Below are 25,542 nucleotides of genomic sequence, written 5' to 3'. Positions count from 1 at the left end.
TCTAACGTTAGCATGTTTACATAGAAAAGTAACTTTACTGTACATAAAATCGACTTAAAAGCTAATAATTATATTGGTATGTTGAATCACATTAAATGTTTCATGATTAAAACATACATTTATATATTCAGAGATAAATAAACGTAGTTTTGAGCATCCGAGTCAGCTAATATGAAGCTAGCTAAGTTAACTGCTCCCTACGTTACCTGTTTGTTACACAGGACAATGATAAAACTTCAGACACAAATAGTTGAACGGAACTAAGATACTAATTTATCTAACCCTCTGGAGTCTATTAACGCGTATACATGTTATGAGGCATTTTCTCCTGATAACCCCGAAAAGAACTTAAATTACACTTTCAGTTTTAATCGTACAGATGAGAGCAATACATCAATCAAATCTGTAAAGGGTCTACTTTTTTGTATACAGACATAATAACAACAAAACTTTGTGCACTTACAAAATAAAGATAACAAACAAGGTGTGCTGTCTGCAGCCTTTGTCTGCGCTGATCTTCATTTACAAACACGTCATTAAAATGAACTGTAACTCAGTGAATACTCAACGAAGAGACATGATAGATATATCTATAGAAAGCCATACATGTCTACTTTTAAACTAAAAAAGTGCCGCCGAAAACAAATATTCTGTGATAAAGTAATCCATATGAAAACAACGCAATGTTCGTTTTTCACGTCTCCCCTCATTTTATCTAATGTGACTCTGCCCCAGCACTGTGCTCTATTTATATCACTGAAGCGCGCGGCTTGAATACGCCCACAAAGAAGAAAAAGCAGCGTAACTCACCTGAAAAGATGTGTTTGTGTGTTCAAACACGAGTTGAACCAGGCACAAAAGCGAAGCTTCACTCCTCGTCTCTCTCAGTCCTCGACTTTTTACAAATGATGGAAAGAAACGCGCGCAACGGAAAGTCTCGCGATAGCGCATTTGCCTGTAAGTGACAAGTGATTCAACTGTCGCGATAGTTTCGCAGTTCAAACATAATCGCTTTGCCATGATCGATCAAGGTCATTTTGATCAAAATCTAAGAAACTATTATTATTATTTATAATATATCGCAATTACGATCGAGGTGGCCAGTGGGGTGGCCATGATTAGTTCCATGGTGGCCATGGCCACCCCTGGCCACCCCCTAGCTCCGCCCCTGCATTGAGGAAACTTAACAAAACAGGAAGCAGACGTTGCCTGAGAAAGCTGAGTGTCAGGATAGTGGATCAACTAATTGACTTCTACGGACCAACTAGACAATACAATTTGTAGTTTATTCATGTAAGATTTTTTTTTTAGCATCATTACTCCAGACGTCAGTGTCACATGATCATTGAGATATCATTCTAATATGCTTTTTAATAGGGATGCACGATCATGATTTTTCATGGCCGATTCCGATACCGATTTTTTTAGAAGCAAACTGGCCGATTCCGATACCGATTTCAGATTTTTTTTTTATCTTTAAGCAACAAACAAGAAAGAAGGAAAGTGTGCATAAACAAGATTTTTATTTGTTATTTAATAGGCCAAACTGGCTTTTGGCTATTGAAAACAATAACCATAACCGTCTGTAATTAACGGCAGAAACTGCACAGTAAGTAGCCTACATTCAATACAAACATAGATGCTACAGACATCAGCATTTAGCTTTTGTTTTTGAATTGGGTTGAAACTACATAGAACTGGCCACAAATTAAAAGATTTACTGTAACCATGTGAAATTAAAGGCAATAACTGCATAGTTCTACAATCCAAACAACACAATAAACACACATTCAATAAGATGTTTCTTAATCAGCATTCAGTATTTGTTTTAGTTTTTAAATTTGGTTTTAAATAAAAAAAGGTCTTTACCAGTGAGACTAAATAAAAGTATGCTATATAAATACATTATTCCAAAATGTTAAAATCAAATAATGTTGGTGCGAATAAAACAAAGATGCAAAGTGTTTCATTCATCCAGTTAAAAAAAAAATTAGGGTAATGATTCACATCTATATTTTTTTTAATTGAGCCAATGAAAAATAACTTATTGTCTCAAGTAAAAAAATATAGATGTGAATCATTACCCTAAAATGTTTTAATTGGATGAATGAAACACTGTTGCAGTGTGCCACAGCAGGTGAATTTAAATCAAATTAAGTCGATGTAATTTTAAGGTAAAATAAAATGTAATCATCCTAATGCAGAACTGACGTTTACTTCTGGCATTTTTAAACGTGTATGCAAGTTCTACTTTATAAAAAAAAAAAATGTCACAGTTTGTCCATTTCACTTCTCATCCAAAACGTGAGAAGTTGATCTGAACATCTCTTCACGGTCTATGCGTGTTCAGGGCGTGGACCGGTACATTATATGCTCGCGCAGCTTAAATGCGCGCAGGAAAGGGGCTCTTATTTGTGCGCCAGTACACCAACGGCTGATCGCTTCCTGCTACCTGTGCCTCAGACATGAAGCTCTGCACTTCCAGTACTGATCGGCTGCCCGTGTCCTGCGCACAGATTTCGAAATACTTCCACACAAATGACATAGCGAACGATTACAATGTAGTCTGTGCATGCGTTGTAACAATTGTAACGATAATCTTACCACGATACATCACCTACGATAAGTATTGATAAGGTCCGCCCCACCCCCCCACAGCCCTGGCCCACTTGCGGTTGACCCCACTTACACAACGGCTCATCTCAAATCAGATGATGCATGTAAAACATATTTATTAAAATAACAATGCATGAAACAGAATTATTGGCCTCAGACATTATAACAGCAATGATCGAAAAATGTGGACAAACAACACGGAATGCCGTATGCACGCTAATATACCAGTCATTTATGCCTTCATAATTTGAACATTTTTTAAGCCTTGTCAATTAAACATTCAAGCAAAGAATAAGCGCTTGAGAACTTGCACTCGCTTTTTGAAGATGTGTGTGTGTGTGTGTGTGTGTGTGTGTATGTGTGTACTTGTTTTTCTATTCTGGTGGGGACTTAAACCTGAATACACACAGACTCATGGGGACTCGTGTCACGGTGGGGACCTAAATTGAGGTCCCCACGGGTAAACAAGCTAATAAATTACACAGAATGAAGTTTCTTGATCTAAAAATCTAAAAATGCAGAAAGTTTCCTGTGAGGGTTGGTGTAGGGCGATAGAAAATATGGTCTGTACAGTATAAAAACAATTGCGCCTATGGAGAGTCCCCACAAGGATAGCTGACCAGACATGTGTGTGTGTGTGCGTGTGCATGCACTCATGCGTAGCAAGAGAAAATATTGATTTATTTTTCAAGACTTGTTTAACCTCACAAACTAAAACAAAATATATCAACATGCCCATCTTTTTGAGTTTCTTTGCAAACATAATTGGTCATGTCTTAAGTGAACATAAACAGTCAAGAAAGACTACATATGCGTATCATAATCAGTGTACTGGATCTGTGAATTATGTCTTTAAGGAACAGCAGTCTAGTCCTGCTGCCTGTTCAATTTAAACAACAAAAGACAAGGAAATCACACAATTGCTCTTGATTGAATAGCTTTTGTAAGGATTGGTCTTATATGGGTCCTATTATGCTCTTTTACAAAGTCTTGATTTTGTTTTGGAGTGTACTAGAACATGCTCTCATGCTTAGTGGTTCGAAAAACACATTATTTGTCACATAATTTACATTATTACAATACCTTTCTCCCCAGACTGGTACAAACTGCCAAAAAACGAAATGTGTTTTGTGATTGGTTAGCTGTCTATATTTCAATACTTTCTCTTGCTGTGATATCATTGAGTAATTATGCTGTAGGCTTATATAAATTGCGGCCATCAGGGAGCCGCTATTATGCCTGGCATTGAAACTGTTTTTGAGTGCACGATCGCTCTTTAGTTTCACTTTCACTTTCGACGAGATTCACAATCGCACGTAGTCTGTTTATACTATGGAGCAGCAGTACTTACTGCACATATTACAAGATAAGATGTTTTGTCAGTAGTGCTCAGAATCTACAAATATTTGCCACCGTCTTCAATCATGACTCCTTTTTTATGTGGTAAGTGAAATTTTATGTACTTTAGTGAAAAAGCATAATAGGACCCCTTTAAATTTATACAGTGAAAAATGCACTGTTATTTGACATTTATTTTTACATTTCCTGTGCCTGAAAATTACTGCTAAACGCCTAAAAAACAGTGTTTATTTGATTTATCTTTGCTCTGTTACATTCATTTGTGTTGTTGCATTTAGTTTGATTATTTGTTATTATTTTCTTTATTTTTATTTGACCATAGTCCTTTTTTCCATGAACATAGCACATACCGAGCAATCTGAACCGTTACACCTCTACTTGTATAATATTTTTTAGTTATGTCACATTCAAAATAAAAAAAAGTTTTGCCAATTTTTTTTTTTTTTCTGACTGCTAGGGTTGGGAATCGTTAGAAATTTTATGGTTCCGGTTCCACCTAATGGTTCAGGTTCCAATTCCAGTTCCATTAAAATCATTAAACAACTATTAAAAAAATAGTGGTAAGGAAAAAAGCACAATACTCAGCTACTCGATGCTCAATACTTTTTATTACTTACTGTCCACTTAATTTAAAGGTTGGCAATGTCAAAATTCAACATATATTACAGTATACAAATTTTCAGGTTCCAATTCTGGTTCCATTTAAATGAACTATTTTTTTTTTCTTTTTTTTTTTGTTACTATTTTACGTTTATTGAATGTAGTGTTGCTGAAAGGTAGTAAGTAATGTTGAGTAATGCTAGTCCATCAATCAGCATGTGCTTCAACTTTGATGTTTTTTACACTATCAATAACATTTTGCTTTTCAAGCATGAATAAGCTGGTTGGCCAAATAGTCCCTTGAGGGCTAAGACACTTGTTCATTTCCCTAAATTAATGAACTATAAACTGTTATACTTATATAACCATGTATACACACTCTCCATAAAGCCCCTATTTCACAAATAATAATGCAGTCAGGAGATGGTGTGATGCAATGAGTGGTTTCCACATTTTTAAACATTTAAAATGCATGAAAATAAATATTTTCTATCACTTTGTTTATCACTGACCTGTACACTAAATAATCTATCCCTCATACTTACATAACAATAGCAGTCTGTTTATTTAGTGGTCCAAGTTGAAGTCAGTATGTATATTAATGACAATACGGGACAAATATAATGTAATTTAGTGGCAGCAGGTGCTGCGTGCAATTGTACAGTCAGACAAAACGATGTGCACAGTTGTCAAAGGCGCGAGTGCACGCACAGTCATGGGAAACGTGTTCGGCAGTTAAAGACACGACACGGACATGCATTTGTGGAATGTGCGTCATCGAAACATGGCATTAAAGAGGCAGGGTATCGTTTCTGTTACCGGAGCAAGGCTGCTCATAGTGCTTGGTCGCGTGTCGCACCAGAACCGTTTTCGGAACCGAAACTTATAAATTGCTCATGATTCAGGTTATTTTCAAAAAAATATCTGAATAAGAACCGGTTTTCGGTTCCCAACCCTACCGACTGCATCTCTCTAGATGTTTTTAAATGTGTGTTATGTAAACACCCCCTTAAGAAACACATTAGGTGAATCTCAAACCACCTAATTATGCAGAATTGTCTTGAAAGTGATTCATTGACTAGTCATTCAAGCAACTAAATAGTTAATATTGAAAATCTGTATTTTTGACATACCTAGTCCAGTAGCAATGTTTTTGAAGCAGCTCGCTCAACCATGCTGCAAACCTGTTGCCATCTATTCTGTCCTGTGTAATTCTGTTTTCAGGACACTTTGGGCTGAACTCTCTAACAGCAGGCAGGAGAAAGACAAACAAGGCAGCAGTGAAGCGACTCTCACTTGAAGTCTGACAAAAGCATGTAATCTGATCATAACGTTAGGTGTTATACAGCCATAACATCCAGCAGGAGTCTTTGGGGATGATAGGGAAGCAGCAGGATCTAAACACACACAGCTACTGCACATCCTGACCACAAGCACACTATAACTCACGGCAGATCTCTGTTCCCCCTCAGTGACTTTAATGATGTGTGCCTCAGCGTCTGTAATGAAAACATGTGCCAGAGTGCTCATTAAATTAAAGCTCTGTTCTTAACAACAGTAATGTTGTGTCGCCATGTGGCATCCTGGTCGACAACAGAAGGACGGAGGCTATATTTAATGTTTCTTTGAGTGACAGCACAGCAAGGTTCTGTAGGTGTAATAATATTTTATTCAGACTGTAACCGTTAGTCTGGAGAGTGTTAAAACACATAGGTCTTTGAACATTCATCTCCATTTGCTCCCTGTATTCATTTCCATTTTAAAAGCTTTTCCTGCAGTTGCTTTCCATTGCAATTGTCCAATATCAGATATAAAATTGTGAAATGTTCATGAATATAGACATGAGAGGCAATTTTGGGGTGAATGAAAACAAGTGTGCCGATGTTATTGAGTATACTATAGCTCTATGAAGTAATCCAGCGCTTACACAATGGTGGAGAGCTTTCAGCTTGTATAAGTGGATGGTGATTATGGGTGAATGATACTGAGTGTGTGGCATTACAGTATTCTAAACCATATTATAAAGTCTTTAAATGATTTAGTATGCTGTAGTTCTGAAGTCTCTCTGTGTTCTCGTAATGAGTGTGTGTGTGTTTCTGAGGTTTCTGATCCCCTCACATTGGCTCTTTGTGTCTGCTGATATGGTCCTGCTATGGAACCACACAGCCAGTCAATCACACACCAGTGAGGTTGGGATGTCCCCAATCAGTGGAGAGTAGGTAGTGATTGACGTATGAGAGTTTTGAATCAGCTGCTGTGAGAGTTTACACCTGTTTCTGTTTGTAATTTCTTATAAAGAGTTTTATTTCTGCTGCTCTGTGTTTTTCCAGTATTTTGCATTGCTATATTTACCATTCAAATGTTTGGGGTCAGTAAAATTTGTTTTTAAGAAATTAATAATTTTATTTACAATGGATGCATTAAACTGATCAAAAGTGACAGCAAATAAATTTAAGACGTCGCATAAGATCTCCTAAATTTTTGAAAAATATTCCAGTGTATTTCAGTATTATTTTTAGATATAAGGGGAAATTTTATATAATATATTTTAATATTTAGTTTGTTCTGTAATTAGTGGATCACATTTTTTAATTCATGAAGTAAACGAAAAAATTAAGATACATATTTTCCAATATCATTTCACAAATAAAATGCAATAAATTTTCAGGACAGCATTATCTCCTGAAGCTTGCCAAATTAGATTTCCATGACTATTTTTGATTGATAATGCAAATTAATAAACCGGTGTCAGTTGAAATGTACTGAATGTTGTGCAGCTATTGTGATATATTACAAGCCAAATCAATCATATAACATGTCATAAGTCTAACTGAGACTTGTTATAGCACTTCTATATCATTGCTCTTTTGTTGATTTTAATTGCTTCCATTGTCCTCATTTGTAAGTCACTTTTGATAAAAGTGTATGCTAAATGACTAAATGTAAATAAAGCAGTATCCTACAATTCAGCATTTTTACTATAACACATTCAATAACAGCAAAGAAATAAGTCAGAATGAATCACCAGTGCAATTCACTTTAAAGAAAAGTTGCACACTAACCTTTTTTCTTTTTTTTCTTTTTTTTTTAAGAATGGGCGTGCTGGTCTAAATAAGAGGTGTGTTCAGGCGCATTGCTGGCGTAGTTATTTTAAGTAGCTGAAAACAGACTGCACCATAGACCAACTCAAACCTGGTCTAAAGTCTGGCACAATGTTTTTTTCTTTGTTATTTAAAGGCCGTACACACTGCTTATTAAACACAGGGACACACGGCAGCACACAAACATACCAAATATAAAAAAATTAAAGGACTGCAATGCATAAGATTTTTTTTGTAGGCTAATGTCATAATGGATAGCATTTATCAGAATTAGGCTATCTATTTGCTCGCACACGAACAGCTCCGTTTCATCTCGGAGACGCGTTCTGTCTTTGCGCTTGCCAAATTCCGCCGTGTAAATAGCAAATCCGTCATGGCACGAGTGCAACTCGCTCTTAAAGGGAATGGAAGATGAGACTCTGAATGGTTTATTGCACGTTGTTAAAATAGCAAAAAGTGGATTTGGACACACCCTGAGTGCACCTGCACCATGCGCTTTACACTTTGCGTTTAGATCGTTAAAATAGGGCCTTGTGTGTTTGTGATCAGAAGAATATATAGAAAGAGAATGCATGCACAAGTGAGTCTGTATGGCTGAGTTCAAATGTATTCATCCATCAGCGTGACAGTGAGTGGGAGAGAGGAAATCAATTAAACGTGTTCTGTTCTCTGCACACTTTCTCTTTACATATAATAAACCGAACCACATGATTCAATGCTAAGTTGTGTTTAATGGTAATGCCTGCTGTTTGATCAGTAAACACATCAAATATTAAAACAACCATGCAAATATAAATGGTTTAATTACAACATATTACAGAAGAACATTTGATCAGATGACAGTCAGTGCACACTGGCGAAGTCTGAGCTCTTCTGTGAGCTGCTCTGTAGGCACATTTGAAGTCGAAAATCAGTTTAGTGTTTAGCAGGCAGAGACAGGCACATCAATATTAGAAGCCCACCGACTACAGAGAGAGGACAGACACCATAGCCTTCTTTAGTGGCCATAAGCGACTCTCTGCAAGGAAACAGTTCAGACCTTATAGAACACTTTCTTCAAAAACAGTACATGTCCCATGGCTACTTTTTAAAGCAGTTAATGCACAAATACTTTTCTTTTGTTTTGAGAACTATTAAATATGTTTGATCAAACTGTTTTATGACTATTATTGTTTATGTATGCATTAAGCAGACACTTTTATCCAAGGCGACTTACAGTGCATTCAGGCTAACATTTTTTACCTAACGTGTTCCCTGGGAATCGAACCCACAACCTTGCACTGCTAACGCAATGCTCTACCACTTGAGCCTCAGGAATGTTTAGACATTATCAAATTGTAAATACCATAGAAAAGAGAGAACAAAACACAGGCGGGCAAGTAGGAAAAAGAAAAGATTTATTTAACAAAAAATAACCCAACAATCAGTAGTCAGTATATGGACGTCAGTAGTGAAGAATGCATGAGAGAGGTCTGGAAGCTGAAGGTCTGCATGAATATTAACACAAATAATAACAGAAAACCAAAAGGACCCGCTCATTCAAGTGCCGTCACATCGTTGCGCCCCGCAAATCCACCGTAATAGAACTCTTATAGGCCGATGATGAGCCGCAGGTGGAAAGACCACAACCCCACTAACGACATACCTACAACTCAACATAAAAACTAACAAACACAGGCCCAGCACTAACTGGGACCTAACAATACACACACAGTAAAGAACTAAAAAGGAGTCTTTTTTTGTGTGCTAGTCTGACTGTCCTGTCTCATCTATCCACCTCATGTGTCCATGGATCCATCTTTACCATTGATTCCATTTGTAGGCTTCTTAGGCTATATAGAATATCTTTTGGGAATGGCTTTTTTAGTTATTGTTTTGGAAAACTCCCATTCAGTCTGATGCCACTCTGGTGAATAACACCCACAGTCCGATCAAATGGTAATTAAAGGGATAGTTCACCCAAAAATGAAAATTATGTAATTAATTAATCACCCTCATTAATTACTCACATAAATCAGAGAAGAATCAGCAGCTCTTGTTAACATGTTTTGGAGATTAAAGTGGAAGAACAAAAAGAAGAACAGGGAAATTCAAGTTGTACCACTTGAGCATAGGTGCTTGGCATACCAGCAGACAACATTATCTCATAAAGCTTGCCAAATTAGATCTCCATGGCCACTTTTGACTGATAATGCAAATAAACAATTTAATCATGGTTTGGTTTTGAATTTGTTTATTAAAACTGAAAATTTGGTCTGATTCATGAAAAGGAATTGAACTCTATTGACCAGTCATGTCTCTGTGCCCAAATTATAAATAAACCAGCGTCAAATGAAATGTACTGAATGCTGTGCTCGGTACACTGACACCCCCCAGTTCTTCAGTTACAGAAACAGAGCTATACATTTAACATGAAACACACTGAAATCTTCAACAGGCAGCCTAATAAATATACACATACACCTTTACATTTTTACATTAATCTCTGTATGAACAAATAATCATTTTAAACTTAATATTCTTACTTAACAATTAGCTCAAATAATTATATTGCTCCACATTGTCAAAACAGACACAAGACACAAATTACAAACACGGACACAACCTTGACAAAGTAAATGATATAAAACATTGACAGCTTCTAAGAAAAATCTTATGTATACTAAGCTTTAAATTAGGATTGGCTAGAAATGCATACTTTTTTAATTCAGCTCTACATAAATAATAAATAATAATAACATTTTGACATTCTTACTTAACGATTAGTTAAAATCCAACTAATAATTCACATCTCCCGATCTTCAGTTACAAAAACAAAGCTTAACCACAAGAAATTAATATAAAGCATATTGACAGCTTCTATAAAAAGTATTATGCTCACACAATAAGCTATAACTTGTTTAAAATTGAACGGTTAATTAATTAATTAATTTAGTATCCTGTTTCACTTTGAAATGTCACATTAGAGACAAAAATAGGTTCTGAACAGCAGTTCACATTGACTTGACAAGAAGCTGAAAAAGGAAAACTAGTTCTGTGGTATTCTACTCTTTAAAGTTAGTGCCATCAGCAGTGCAACTCACTCGTTTGAGACATCTTGAGCTTCAATGATAATTTAATTATTCAGATGGGTGGTTGAGGCAGAGGGAAGGATGAGGTGCAGGTGGAGAGACCTGGTTACCAGGCATCCGAACTGCACCGAGCAGGAAGGAACAGCCTCTGACTGGAATAGATTCTGTCAGCTTCCCCATTTACTTCTTTTCCATAAATGGGATTGGAGTTGGAAGAGGGAAAGTGGGTAAAGTAATGAGACAGATCCAGAGGGGGAATGGGGGGAGGTATACTGCACAGAAGCTGAAAAACAAAGAATCTTAGAGAAAAATGGATGGGATGGTGGGAGGGGAAAAATAAATAAGGTTAGTGGTTGAAAAAGATATTGAAAGACAGAAAGGAAGATCTGATGGAGGATGGGTTAAGAGAAAAACGCAATAAGGGAAAATAGGAGGGAAAAGAAAATACCGGGTGGAGGGCGGAGTGAATGGCAGAAGATAGGGCACTTAGACGCATATGAAGACCAAGTAGAAACTCTTTCCCTTTCTAGCACACGTACAAACATCTCCTGCATTTCCATCAGGGAGGGGGAAGCCCTTTGGGAGAAGAGAGGGCGGGGCAATGCAGGATTTCCCTTGTCAGAGGAAAAGATATTAGATACGAATCAGTGAGCTGGCAACAGCATGACTGCAGCTCCTGATATAATTACACTTGGATATAGAATCAGCTCGAACACAAAGCACTACAACACCTCAATATCTGCTCTCTTTTACTCAGCTGTTAGGATGGAAAATTAGTCATGTGGTTAGGGATCGTACAGAGGAACAGTCGGAGCCTAAGTTAAGTCACCTACTATAATTAACACTCGTCAACATCTAATACAAATAAAAAATTGTCTTTGAAAAGTGAATATCTGATACTTAAGTTAATGGGTTTTTTCCCCCAATTTATTATGAAGTACAACATAACACATGGTTTAAACAGAATTTAAATCACAAAAATGAATTTATTACCAAGTCATCGAAAACCAAAGTTTTAATTTAGCCCCAAAAACTCAATATTTCAGCCAAAATCTTTTATATATTGCTAGTTTAGCATCATTGTTTGTAATGGTGAAGTGCATCCACATTTACCTATTGTAGTCATAACGCGTTATCAGAGAACAGAAAAATTATGCATTTTTATATTTTATTAAATGTTTTGTTTTTATCTATTTATTTATTTATCTCCCGTTTTGATAAAATAGTTGCAGAAAGTTTCAGTGCATCACTAAATGAAAGCGTTTTTTTTTTGTTTTTTTGTGGCGACAAATAGATGGAATATTCATTCTATTAGGCTTCCAAAGTAATAATAAATAAGCAGGGGGATACTGTAGAGCTAAATGAGAGATTAATGTCTCTCGCACCATCATAGTGCACATTATCTCACTTATCTCACTCATTCTCAGCACTGCTGCAAGTATTTGTGTGGTAATTTGATAAAACTGCCTCCTGCCTCTCCTCTCCACAAGACATCAGCGGGTGCCCAAAATTATCTGCTGTGTTTCTAAGTATATAGCTGTTCTCCAGCGTTTTTAAATGATGCCACTGCTTGCTGCAATTTTCATCAGTGTTGGTGATAAAATGGCATGGACAATTAGGAAAATGTGTTTGCTGTTTCTTCACATTGCACCTCTCATCTAACACTCCATCTGGAAGCTGTGTTACACTACGTAGTGATGCCTCTGAGATTTAACAGTTCCTCTCCTTCTCTGCATTGCAAGGTACAAATGCATTTGTATTGCTCATGATATTGTGGTACTTTACTGTCTAAGCCAGTGATGTGAATCTTTCTTATGGCCATTTAGAGGAAGGGTACTGTAGCACATTGTTACACCCACATCTCATATATTTGGAGCAAGTATACCACAATTACAGGCACAATAGAGGATTTGTCTCTGAAATCGAACTGCACCTTGGTTATTAAATCAATACTGTTATGCGCTTGTGGTAATGCATTGTGCCTCTTTATCGATGCTGAATGGCCCAAGTTTTAAGGTTCTGACAAACCATAGGACATAATTGATTTATCTTAAAAAGCAGAGGGGAAGGATTGTGTTGAATTTCAGCATTAATGGATGAATATGAATTATGACTCAAGTCAGTTATGTCAGTCAATGGGGAAGTAAGGGGAAGTCGTGGCCTAATGGTTAGAGAGCATAAATGGCTGCCCACTGCTCCGGGTGTGTGTTCACAGTGTGTGTGTGTTCACTGCTGTGTGTGTGCACTTTGGATGGGTTAAATACAGAGCCCGAATTCTGAGTATGGGTCACCATACTTGGCTAAATGTCACGTCACTTTTTTTTTTCAATTGTTCCAGGACCAGCCATTAAAAGCAGCAGTCACCAATTAGTGAACCACAGTCCAGATGCGAGCCTATGACTGATTTCCCCCAGAACACAAATCATTTTTCACACATTACCATAGTTATAATCAGTGATTTTCTTTCTCCACATGGAGAAAGAGTGAATCTGAACTGACATAAAAAGGTGCAGTAAGAGATACTGTTAACACGTGAATTTGGACACAAGTTAAAATAGTGTAATAATGCTTTTTTATTTTATTTTATTATTATTTATTCTTTTAAATGAGAGAATATTATTCATTTATTTTTATAGATATAACGAGTGAAGTGACATTCAGCCAAGTATGGTGACCCATACTCAGAATTTGTGCTCTGCATTTAACCCATCCAAAATGCACACACACAGAGCAGTAAACACACACACTGTGAGCACACACCCGGAGCAGTGGGCAGCCATTTATGCTGCGGTGCCCGGGGAGCAGTTGGGGGTTCGATGTCTTGCTCAAGGGCACCTAAGTCGTGGTATTGAGAGAACTGTACATGCACCCCCCCCCACCCACAATTCCTGCCGGCCCGGGACTCGAACTCACAACCTTTCAATTGGGAGTCCAACTCTCTAACCATTAGGCCACGACTTCCCTAACTTCATTTTTATTTTTTTTTCATTGGCACAGACTTTGGCCTTTTTCTTTTTTTCTTTCTTTTTTTTGGAGCAATTTTGAAATGTGCTATGCAAATACACTTATGGGTCTGTAAGTTTTTTTATTATTAAATTAATAATTTTTTCAAAGATGCATTAAATTGATCAAAAGTAACAGTAAAGACATTTATAATTTTACACAAGATTTCTATTTCAATTAAACACTCTCAAACACTCTCAAAAATCCTGAAAAATACATAAAAACAAAAAAGAAATACACAACTATTTTTAACGTTGATGATAATATATCTTTCTAGAGCAGCAAACCAGCATATAAAAATGATTTCTGAAGGATCGCGTGACACTGAAGACTGGAGTAATGATGCTGAAAATTATTGCTTTGCATCACAGGAATACAGTAAATGCCAATTTGTAAAATATTAAAATTATAGTAAAATTTCACAATATGATTGTTTTACATGCTTTTTGATCAATTAAATGCAACCTTACTGGAACCAAACGTTTGAATGGCACGGTACATTGAATTGAACTGAGTTTTTAATTCTGTTCTGGACAAATCTGTAAACTTGACTATTTTGTCTATGAAAATTGAACTTTGAATTTGAAAGGTAACTTGGCCATTAAAAAAGAATTTTGTCAAAGTGCACATTATTTATTACATTTCATAGAAATATAACACATTGACTCCTGAAAGATTTTGTATTGTAGGACCTTTATTTATTCAGACTCTTGTTGGGAGGCATTTAGAAGTATTATGTTTTTGTATTTATGGATTCAGTGGTTAGCATGTACCATTTACAATCATCCCTGTTTCCTGCCCTTATCTTCTCAACACTTCATTCTTTTGTTTTTGTGTATGTTATTATGATAATTATGATAAATTATTACTGATGAGATAGGGTACAGTTCAGACATTATTGAGAGCCACTCTACAATGTTTTTGTGCTTCATTTGGTTGTAATTATTATGGCCTTCAGCTGAGACATTAACAGAATTATTAACAGAAGAGCTGTAAATGAGGCACAAAACATAGCAGTAATTTATTGACACTGAAAATTTCTAACGATTCCCAACCCTACTGAAGAGGTGCAGGATGTCTGAGGAGTGTTTCTTCTGACTGAGATGAAATGCTGCCTTTCTTTAAGTTCTCACCCTGAGTGAACCCAACAGAGTGACTTTGCCACTGTGCTGACAGCTGACCAGAGATACATCTAACGTCTCAGTGATGTTTATCTCAGGTGAAGTATCGATCCCAGATCTGTCCCTTTGTGTCCACTCGTAGAATCTTCCCAACCACTTTCTCTACTGAGGATGTTTACAGGATGTATCTCAGCACTGAGCTGACAGCCTGTCCCAGAGGAGGTGCGATGTCACGGCTGGTCTGTGACATCAGGAGTGTTCCTGTCAGTGTGTGTGGGAGCTTAGTGTCTGTGTGAGTCACCCGGACCAGAAGGACGACTCCAGTCTGTTCGCTGAGCATTGGAGCTCTCCTGATGGCACGGGGCCGGCTGGGAAACATAGCATCCTGTGATGAGAGTGAGAGTTGAGGACCTTTATGGATACATGATGAAGGGACATTCTTAGCATTGCTGCTACAATAGCTGTATATCTCTGTTTATTACAAATTCATTTTAGGCAGTCTGTGGCCACCATCTGGGTAACACTGAGCAGCGATTCGCAATGTACAATATTGTTCAAAAGTTTGGTGTCAGTAGATTTTTTTTTTTTTTTTTTAAAGAAATGCATACTTTTGTTCAGCAAGGATTCATTTAAATGATCGAAGGTTACTCTAAAATTTTTGATTTTCTTGTTTAAAAAATATTTCTATTTTTCATATAAATCCTGTTCCTTTGAACATATTCATCAAATTCTGAAAAAAATTATCACTTTTTCCACAAAAATATTAAGCAGCACAAATTCTACAGTATGTACACAAAAGGCCTATTTCAAAAGGCCAAATAGTCCTTTTGTGTACATAGAAAAAGTCTTAGATCTTTTAAGTTCAACTCATGAAAAATGGGGGCAAAAAAAAAAGTGTTGCTTTATAATTTTGTTCAGTATAGATGGAAGAGATTTTAATGTCTTGTGTCTGGTTAGCTTACGCTTGATTGTCGATGGATATTGAACACAATATGTAACACACTTATGTAATTCATGCAAAAAGCGAGATGAAATACAGTAACACATAGCTCTCAGAGCTGAAACACTGGACAATCTTCCCCTAGTGATGTTTGCAGAGCGACACAAAGATTATTTACAGTTTCTTTCTTCCCTTGGCTCTGATGAAAAACATAATTTGATTTACAGCTCTCTCTGTAATATTTCCACATCATTTGCCACACTCAAACAGTAAAGATTACAGCCACAAGACCCTGAGGCTCTGTAATCCATTTTAACAGAGCCGTTCAGTTACTGCAATAGCAGCCCAAAGGCTCGGCGTGGAGATTAATCTAACCTCTTCTAATGACTTTCGGAATTTACTTCGCTTCTGCATTTAAGGAGATGGATATGATACAAGCACATGGATTTGAAAAATCAAGCATAATAAATCCAATATTTGTAAAATATTATCAATATGAGTCTAAAATATATATTTTTACAAGGACTGTACAAGTACTTCTTCATAATGATACAAGAAATACATTGTTTTAGCCAGGTGATCAGCAAGTTAATTTTTGCATTGGTTCACCAGCATTAACAAACCTGGACTAGCTGATATATAAACAGGACGTGTGGATCCATGAGAAATGGGTGTGAAATTGTGGCTTTGCAAAGTTATTGATTTATTTCGAATGCTTTATTGGACAGGTAAATGAGTAAGACACCTCTTGAAAAGCAATTAGTTAGCCAGATAACGTGCAGAATAATGTAATTTGCTGTTGCTCCATGCCCTTTCTCTGATCTTTTCACCCTCTTACAGCGTTTGCAATATCCTAAACGAAGCACATAGTCAATACAAGATCCAGCGTAGTGGGAGGCGAGCGGTTATAATGACTCAATGAAGTGCACGCGGTGTACTCGCACATATTCAATACGACCGGATCCATAGACCGAGCTGAAGAGCAACCAATCCCAAACTCCATTAGCATGTTTATGCAACCCTACAACATAGATTGCTGTCGGAAGTGCTAATGAGAGAGAACGTACAACAGACCAAGCAGGGAACAGTGAGGATTATTAGTGGGGAAAACATCAGATAAAAGGGAAAGTAGTGATGTTAGGAGGATGGCAGAGGGACAAAAATACTATTTGTTACACTGGGACCAAAATATTTTTAAATTACAGTTCTTTTTTCAATAATTTAAAGTGCAATTCCAAAATAATTTCCATAGTGTTGTTTTAATATCATTGAGATACTACTGTAGTTTTTATTAATATTTTTAATATACACTGCCGTTCAAAAGTTTGGGATCAGTACGGCTTGTAATGTTTTTTTTAAATAAGACATGTATGCTCATCAAGGCTGAATTAATTTACTCAAAAATACAGAAGAAAAAAAACTGTAATCTTGCAAAATGTTATTACATTTAAAAAGGTTCCTATTTTAATATCCTTTAAAATATCATTTATTTCTGTGATACAAAGCTGAATTTCTACCAGCCATTACTCCAGTATAAAGTGTCACATGATCCTTAACCACATCAACTCTGGGGACCCACCGGTGGGTCCAATATTGCATATGCCTAATTCTCAAAAAATCAAAATAACAGCTGAAGTGGTTAAGAAATCATTCTAATATGCTGATTTATTATTAGAATTATCAGTGTCTGCAACAGTTGAGCTGCCAAATATTTTTTGGAAACTTCAATACTTTTTTCAGGATTCTTTGATGAATAAAATGTTAAAAAGAACAGCATTTATTCAAAATATAAATATTTTCTAACATTATAAATATTTATTTATATAAATTTATATAAATATTTATTTATTTATTTATAACAAGCTATCACTTGTTAACAATTTAACACATCCTTGCTGAATAAAGGTTTTAATTTCTTAAAAAAAAAGAAATAATATAAATTTAATGACCCCAAACTTTTGAACTGTAGTGTACAGTACAGTATATTGTTAGAAAATATTCTATTTTTAAATAAATGCTCTTCTTTTTAACTTTTTATTTATCAAAGAATCCTGAAAAAAGTATCACATGTTCCAAAAAAAATTTAAGCACCACAACAGTTTCCAGCACTGAAGATAAATTGGTGTATTAGAATGATTCTGAAGGATCATGTGATACTGAAAATTGGAGTAATGATGCTGGAAATTCAGCTTTGCATCACAGGAATAAATTAGTTTTGAATGTATATTAAAATAGAGAAATGTTATTTTACATCATAATAATATTTCACAATATTAAATGTTTTCCTGTATTTTTGATCAAATAAATGCAGCCTTGATGAGCATAAGAAACTCCTGTAAAAAACATTGTTCTGATCCCAAACTTAGTGTATATTTTCTGTTTTATTTTAAATGTAATGTTTTAGTAATGTTTTGTTTTTTTTTGTATTTTTTTTATGTCTATATAGTTTTGATTAATTCATCTCATTTAAGTTTGATGTATTTTAGTGCAATAAGTTAAACCAAATGAAAACAAATGAAAGTTTTCTTTCATTCTACCTAAAATAAAAAAGTTTTTGTATATTTGATTTCCGTTCATATTTACAAAAATGTTGTTGTTGTTTTTTTAAACCCTGGTTTTCAAACAGGTTTTCCCCCCTTGTCTGCCATTGGTTAGTCAGACAGATAGTCCCACCCCAAACTCATGCCATTGGTTGATGTTACTTTGCAGGGATATCCGCCTATAAAATGGCTTAGTTATAATTGTCTCTGCATACGAAGCTGAGAAATAAAATTATTTTACAATTGTGTTTGTCTGTGTATTTGTTTATCACCATATTATTTCTTAATATCAATTGTGTCACATAAGGATTTTAAATTTCTAATCTCATCTTGCATCTTTTTGTCTTCCCTCCTTTGCCCTTCAGGAACACTTCACACCAGAGTGCAAGTTTAAGGAATCAGTGTTTGAGAACTATTACGTGACATACTCCTCCATGATCTATAGACAGCAGCAGTCGGGCAGGGGCTGGTACCTAGGCCTGAACAAGGAAGGAGAGATCATGAAGGGCAACCATGTGAAAAAGAATAAGGCCGCTGCACACTTCCTTCCAAAGCCTTTGAAAGGTAAGTCATTACCTCAACACACTATGTAGTCAGTCTTATTGCTGTTGATGCAGTTAAAGGATTAGTTTACTTGCAGAATACAAATTTCTTGATAATTTACTCACCCCCATGGCATTCAAGATGTTTATCTCTTTCTTTCTTCAGTCGCAAAGAAATTTAGGTTTTTGAGGAAAACATTCCAAGAATTTTCTCCATATAATGGACTTCAATGGTGGCCAGTTGGTTGAAGGTCCAAACTGCATTTTCATTGCAGCTTCAAAGGGCTCTACACAATCCCAGCTGAGGAACAGGGTTCTTATCTAGCAAAATGATCTGTCATTTAAAAAAAAAGTACTTTTTAACCACAAATGCACATCTTGCAAAAGCTCCACAATGCAAGTTACTCCATAAAATGATTTTTGAACATCACTATCCAGCTCAACAATATTTAATCAACTAAAAAATTGTGCAATCTTTGTAAAATGATTCTTAAAAAGCCTCTCGTAACCACGAATGACTGGAAAAGTAATTTGTTATTATGTGGGAACCCTGATGATTCATCTACTGGGCAGGAAATAAAACACAAAACGTATTTTTATTGTGTATTGTATCTCTTTTTCATTGTCAAAATGAAAATCCATTATATGTCACTGAATGCTCTAAACTACAGGCTCCAAACCTGTGATCACACTATCTGTCCTTTTACTGTCCTTCCACCTGTGTTTAGTGTGGCATGCTGTTCTCTCCACACGCCTGTGGCAAACACTGGTCTTAGGCTCTTTGCTGAGGTGGTGAGGTGTGGATAGTGGCATTCGTAAGGAGTGCTGCAGACTCCAGCACAATCAGACAGTTTAAAGCGTTGTCTGTGGCAGAAGGCTCTTGAATGATAAAGCAGCTTTTGACAGCAAACAGCACTGTACCCCTTCCATCCAGGCCAAGGCAGCCATCTCAGAACAGAACACAACAGAGCTTTGTGCAATTGCGAAAGTTCCTGGTAGCTTTCATCTGATGGCTGCATACGTTTTTGTCAGTGAACACAGAGGGAGTGCGTTCTAAGCACAAATCCTAACCCTCTGGAAGTTTTTTGTTGTTATTTTTGTTGCTTTGGAAAAAGGATGAATGAAAGCTTACATTTTAAAAAACATTAAGAGGCTCTACATATAAATAGCAAGTTTATTTCTGAGCATCGAAGATGTGCCAATTTCAAGGTAAACATTTAATTTAATTGCTTTTAGATAGCCTTTTAATGCCTTGTTCGTCATTTAGTGGATGCATAATTGGGATTTTTCTCTTAATGAAGAAGAGACGGTTCTCCGAACTATGAGCTGTTTTGTTTTTTTATGTAAAGCAGTAATTTATCAGATGACTCACGCTGCACAAATGAGTTTTTGAACATAATGTTTGATAATGTCACACAATTCAGCTATTAACAAGAAATCAATAACGCTTTTCATTGCTTAAAGGATTAAAACAAGGTCTTTTATTTGATTATAATTAAAAATGGAGGCTTAACAGCTGAGAAACATTTGTTCTTAGTGAAAATGTCTTTCCTTATTCTGAAGAGGCTTGTAGTGTGGTGAGAGGATAATGGTGATGTAAGAGACAGCAGGAGTAATGCATTAGCTTGGAAGGACAGTCTGATACTACTGGCTCCACACTGAATTCACTGCGGAGATGCTTTACTAGAGCTGATTTCAGAGGCCATTGCACGGCCATTGAGTGAGATGTATACTGTAAAGAGTGAAATAACAATAGATAATACACCTATTAAATCTGAATTTTCTTCCTTGCAACTTGCTACTTTATTGCAAAGTGTTACCATAATCTTTCATGTAGAACAGCAATGATTGTGTCAAGTATGAGTTTAGTTGTTGTCGAGGAGAGTTATATTATTTGAAAAGAGAGCGGGAATTGGAATTTTGCTTGCTGCCTTATAAATATTCTCCAACAGTATTCTTCCAAAGGACCAATTAAGGATCTGTCTCCTCGCTGTGAACATGGCTTCGGCTGCCAGCTCTCAGTGCACACAGCACTATAGTCTCTGTTCAGTGCACACACACACACACACACACACACACACACATAAAGTCAGCCTGCAAGATCATTACCATTACCAAAGAACAGGACACCATACAACTGATGTATCTGCATCCATAATCCCTGAGCATGAGGCCTCATTTATGTTCAATTACTATAATAAGACATTTTTTAAAACATTTAAAAGTGTATAACACTTCAGCTATGTTTTGACGATATTGACTCGGTCACACTTTGAAGCACATTGGTCCAGATGATTTGACTTTAATGACTAGCTGGTGCATATGACAAACCCATAGAGAAGGCTCTACAGAGTGCACTTATAATTACCTGGCCACCGGTCTCTGAAACTCCTGCATCCTTCTGGTGAGAAGCTTGACACTCAGTTGCACAACCAATACGTCAACTATCGATTCGTAGAGCTTTCCTCTTAAGTGCTGTATCGATTGCATGTTGCAGGCAGAAGAAGCTTTGTGTATGGTTAAAGGAAGTCTTTGTGATGCTCCCTGCACTGCACATCCATCGTTAAGACAATCGGACAGATGAATTTTAGCATATTGGTTGCCTTGTAGATTTCTGGAGTGATGATGTGAAAGTACTGTCTGAAGTGCTTGGGTCTGATATTTGTGTCAGACAACAGGAGTCGCGTTTATTAAAAAGCAGGGAATAGATATTAGCTCTCTAAAACAAATGTTTCTGTTGAAAGGTTAAGACATGGAGTGAACAGGTGCCTCTCAGAATCTTTTCTGCTTGACTCACATTCTCCCATAATCACTTTTCACAGCCTGCTCTGCTCTGCTGTAACTCAGTGGTTTTGCCCTGTTTGTGTAACTCAGTGGGACTGTCTAACATTTTAACAATTGTCAGCAGCCATTATTCCTCTTTTTAAAGTTAAATGATCCTTCAGTCTTTTACTGTCACTTTTGAACAATTTAATGCAGTATTGCTTAATAAAAGTATTGATTTCTTTTTTTTTAAATCTTGCTGACCCCAAACTTTTGAACAGTAGTGTATATTTTAGTCATACTGTAAATGGAGTATCTCACATTTCATAATACCTACTGTATAGAGTGCTGATTTCAGATTTTGCTGTTGGCTAGATGAGTTTTGTTCCTTAACATTTGAGTTTTTTTATATATATATATATATATATATATATTAAAATTTCAAATGGGTAAATACAAACACAATACAAGAACATGTTGTTGTTGTTGTTGTTTTTCAGTGATACATTGTGTTTACTAAAACTGACTGAAAATGTTCAGCCTGTTCATATTTAATCAGGGGCATTCATGAAGTAAACAAGCACATTTGCTTGCATCCCATTAGCATTTTCTCTGTGCACATCTAACATAAAATGTTGGGATGTTTTTACTAACCACACGCTCTTTATTTGTTTCCTGTTTTTCAGTGGCCATGTACAGGGAACCCTCTCTGCACGACCTGACCGAGTTCTCACGTTCTGGCAGCGGCACACCCACTAAGAGCCGGAGTGCTTCCGCTGTGCTGAACGGGGGCAAAGCTGTGAGTCAGAACGAGTCAACGTAGCCCGGTTTTCCTGGCCCGCTACCTTTCGCCTTCACCAAAACCTCTGAATGCTTGTGACTTCACACAGACTTCTCTCCAAAAAGCTCTTAGCGGTTCAGGACAACATGAAACATAACATAACCACTCGAAAACTACAGTAACATTTGATTTGGACTTCTTTAAAATTAGCTCGTTTTTTGTTATGTTTACCATCGTTTTTTTTTTTCTGATCACCACTATAATAGCCTTTTCAATGTGAAACACAGAAATTGTAGCCTTTCTTACAATGGGACATTGCGTTTAAGTCCCTCTCAGCAGTTGAACTTCAATCATCAAGGTTCATTTCCTAGCATTGCAGGTCCTGATCAAGTAATGCATTTGTTAAGAGTTCAGGGCAGTCAGTAAAGGTTTAAGATGCACGGGTGCGGTGGAAGGAAGGCACCCCTGTCCTCCATGCTTCCTAAATGTGTGAAGCGATAGAGAAACGCCCATCCCGTTGCGTGGGGGGCTTCTGTGTTCTTGTGCACTCACTTAGAGGGCTTGTCTCTCTAGTATGGGAATATAAAGCCTGCGTTCTGCTCACATTATGAGTGAAGCTGTGCCTCTCAGAAGCAAGAGGCCATGGCTTGCTGATTGTTTGAATTAGCTGTGAGCTTTTCTTACTTTCTCTTCCTCTTGTTTCTTCCCCAAATCAGTGTTTTTTGAGGTTTAAACAGTGACTGGAGATCTAGCGCACCAAAGACAGAACTGTGAGAGTTTCCCCTTGAGCCGTCAGACCACACCGCTACATATATACGAATGAAAGGAAGCGATGAACAGGTTTTTTTCTGAGAGGTTTCAGTATTTGAGGAGATGGATGTGTGGTTTATGAGGGCTGTGTGATGTCACTCCTTTTGTCTCTTTTTGTGTCCTTTTGTCTGTTTTCTAAGTTCCTTTAGTCTGTGTGCTTGTGTTTTTGCCCGCACATGTCGACTCTCCTTTGGTCAATGCTGGTCACCGTTGCCAGTGATTTTCGAGACATGGCGGGACTCCCACCTGGACTGCGTTTTGTGTATAAGTAATTTATGGTGGTGACAATTTTCTATTTAAATGAGCAAACAAAAAATTATACTGTGGAACTTAAGTTGGTTGAATTTTTTTAGGGTATGTCTAATTTGTTAAAGTGAAAAAAAAAAATATCTTGTACCGGGCATGTACAAATCAGGTTGTGTACAATAAAGACAATTTTTGTGGCCTGCAGTACATACAGCATATATCCTTTCCCTCGAGCAACATAACGTCATTTATGCTACATGGGGGTTCTTCTCTCTTCTGTTTCTTTCGGGGCTTCTTCTTTTAGATGAACATACAGTATCTGTTGCATGGGAGACTGCAGGGTGGTGAGGAATAGAGCTGCATGATGTAGGCTGTGTGTATTAACTCCCCCCTGGATCATATGTTCCAAACTACCAGGATAAAACTGACAAACAACATGTATGTACAGACTGGCACTCTGCCACGTACCTTCAAGTTGTTTCGTATTTGTTGTGTACATACAATGCACTGAATAAAATGTTTATATTAAGATACTTTTAAAATGTGTTTTTGTGCTTTATTTGTTGACTTCGATCTCTTCGAGGCCATTCACCAGGCAGCCACTCTCGTCTTTCTCTTTGCCAATTCAGTTTGTTCTAATGGCGTCTTACATCTTATTTTAATCTACTTACTTCTGGAATTGGGATATTAAATAGTCATATTGTGCCAACAAATTCAAATACTTTGCAACAGAGCAATCAGATTGATACCAGAGAGAAAAAAAACACTGGGAATCAAAAGACTCTTACATTTTATTAATGTTGTTGGAGGACTTTTGTTTCCAGTGTGAACAAAAGTAAAAGAGGACTGTGTTGTAAGGTAACAACTAGCACTGCACTGGGGGTCGAATGTTGTTTTTGATGGTTTCCTGGCTGGTGCTGGCAAGTAGTTGAGCCAGTGATATAGCCAACTGTAATCACTTCCTCTGGACCAACTGTAGTCACTTCCTCTGGACCAAGATAAATCATGCCTCGAAAAGCTTTAATTGCCTGCAGTCACGACTCCTGCATGCCTTCTACCTTGTGGAGAAATTCCATAAATATAAATCACATAATCCATATAAATCAATATGGCGATAGACAGCATTGTGACCAAGACGGAGTTCCCTAGAATAATGTAGTATGTTCATATTAGAAACGCATATTATAGAGCAGTACACAGCACTGTAGATCCATACAGTTGACAACATGGATGTCGATACTCTTCATCTTTTATAATATTATGTTGATATTAAGATCTCAGTACTGTGTATAGCCATTTAAAAGTTTGGGTTTAGAAAGCTTTCTTTTATATGATTTTGAAAGAAGTCTCTTATGCTCAAAACGTAAGAGCACAATTTATTTACTCAAAAATACAGTAAAAAAAAAAAACCTGTAATATTGTGAAATATTAGTTTACTATACTTAATATCTTTTAAATGTAATGTATTCCTGTAATGATTTCAGCATCATTACTCCAGTCCTCAGTGTCACACGATCCTGCACAAATCATTCTAATATGATGATTTGCTGCTCAAGAAACATTTATTATTATCAATGTTGAAACCAGTTATGCTGCTTAATATTTTTGTGAAAACCATTATTTTTTAAATAATTGTCTTTACTGTCACTTTTGATTGTGTTCTTTCTAACACCAAACTTGAATCATAGTGTATATTTACATTCATTTTATTGGCTTGATCAGCTTTGCCATTATTTATTGTTCAGTTAAAAGTTTATCCTTAAAAACACAAATAATTTATTAACACTAAATATAATCTTTAGCCAATCTCAAAATAAAATAAAAAAATCCTATACAGAACATTATTGTGTGATTCCTAAATTAACTTGTAGAATTTATTATCAGTAAATTCCTGTGAAGTGTTTATCACTTTTAATGACTGTAAATGTAATGTGTATGTGTGTGAACGTGAGGGAATATAAGGATCGCTAACAATGGTAGAAATAGTTGCAGCGTAGTATGTATATACAGCAATCAAGTGCCCTGTGTGTTATTAGCACTGTAAGCAGA

At 36.5% G+C, this 25,542-nt stretch overlaps 1 protein-coding gene and 1 long non-coding RNA gene across 4 annotated transcripts in view; one reads left to right on the top strand and one right to left on the bottom strand.

Annotated features, from left to right (window-relative positions):
- LOC132113614 (uncharacterized) overlaps window positions 1-10,999 on the bottom strand; it is a 12,736-nt gene extending 1,737 nt beyond the window's left edge. The window contains exons 1-2 of the long non-coding RNA XR_009425184.1: window positions 10,760-10,999; window positions 6,025-6,074 (exon numbers count right to left, since the gene is read on the bottom strand). This is a non-coding gene — a long non-coding RNA (uncharacterized LOC132113614). The remainder of the gene's footprint in view (window positions 1-6,024; window positions 6,075-10,759) is intronic.
- LOC132113613 (fibroblast growth factor 13-like) overlaps window positions 1-24,035 on the top strand; it is a 131,176-nt gene extending 107,141 nt beyond the window's left edge. For all 3 annotated transcript variants that reach the window (XM_059521469.1, XM_059521468.1, XM_059521470.1), the window contains exons 3-4: window positions 18,717-18,915; window positions 22,343-24,035. In XM_059521469.1, the coding sequence (XP_059377452.1) occupies window positions 18,717-18,915; window positions 22,343-22,479 (336 nt within the window). In that variant the 3' untranslated portion in view covers window positions 22,480-24,035. The remainder of the gene's footprint in view (window positions 1-18,716; window positions 18,916-22,342) is intronic.
- The last annotated feature ends 1,507 nt before the right edge of the window (window positions 24,036-25,542 follow it).

The sequence above is a fragment of the Carassius carassius genome, chromosome 33, assembly GCF_963082965.1.
Source record: "Carassius carassius chromosome 33, fCarCar2.1, whole genome shotgun sequence".
In the NCBI taxonomy this organism is placed as follows: domain Eukaryota; kingdom Metazoa; phylum Chordata; class Actinopteri; order Cypriniformes; family Cyprinidae; genus Carassius; species Carassius carassius.
This window is presented reverse-complemented; position numbering and strand designations above follow the sequence as displayed.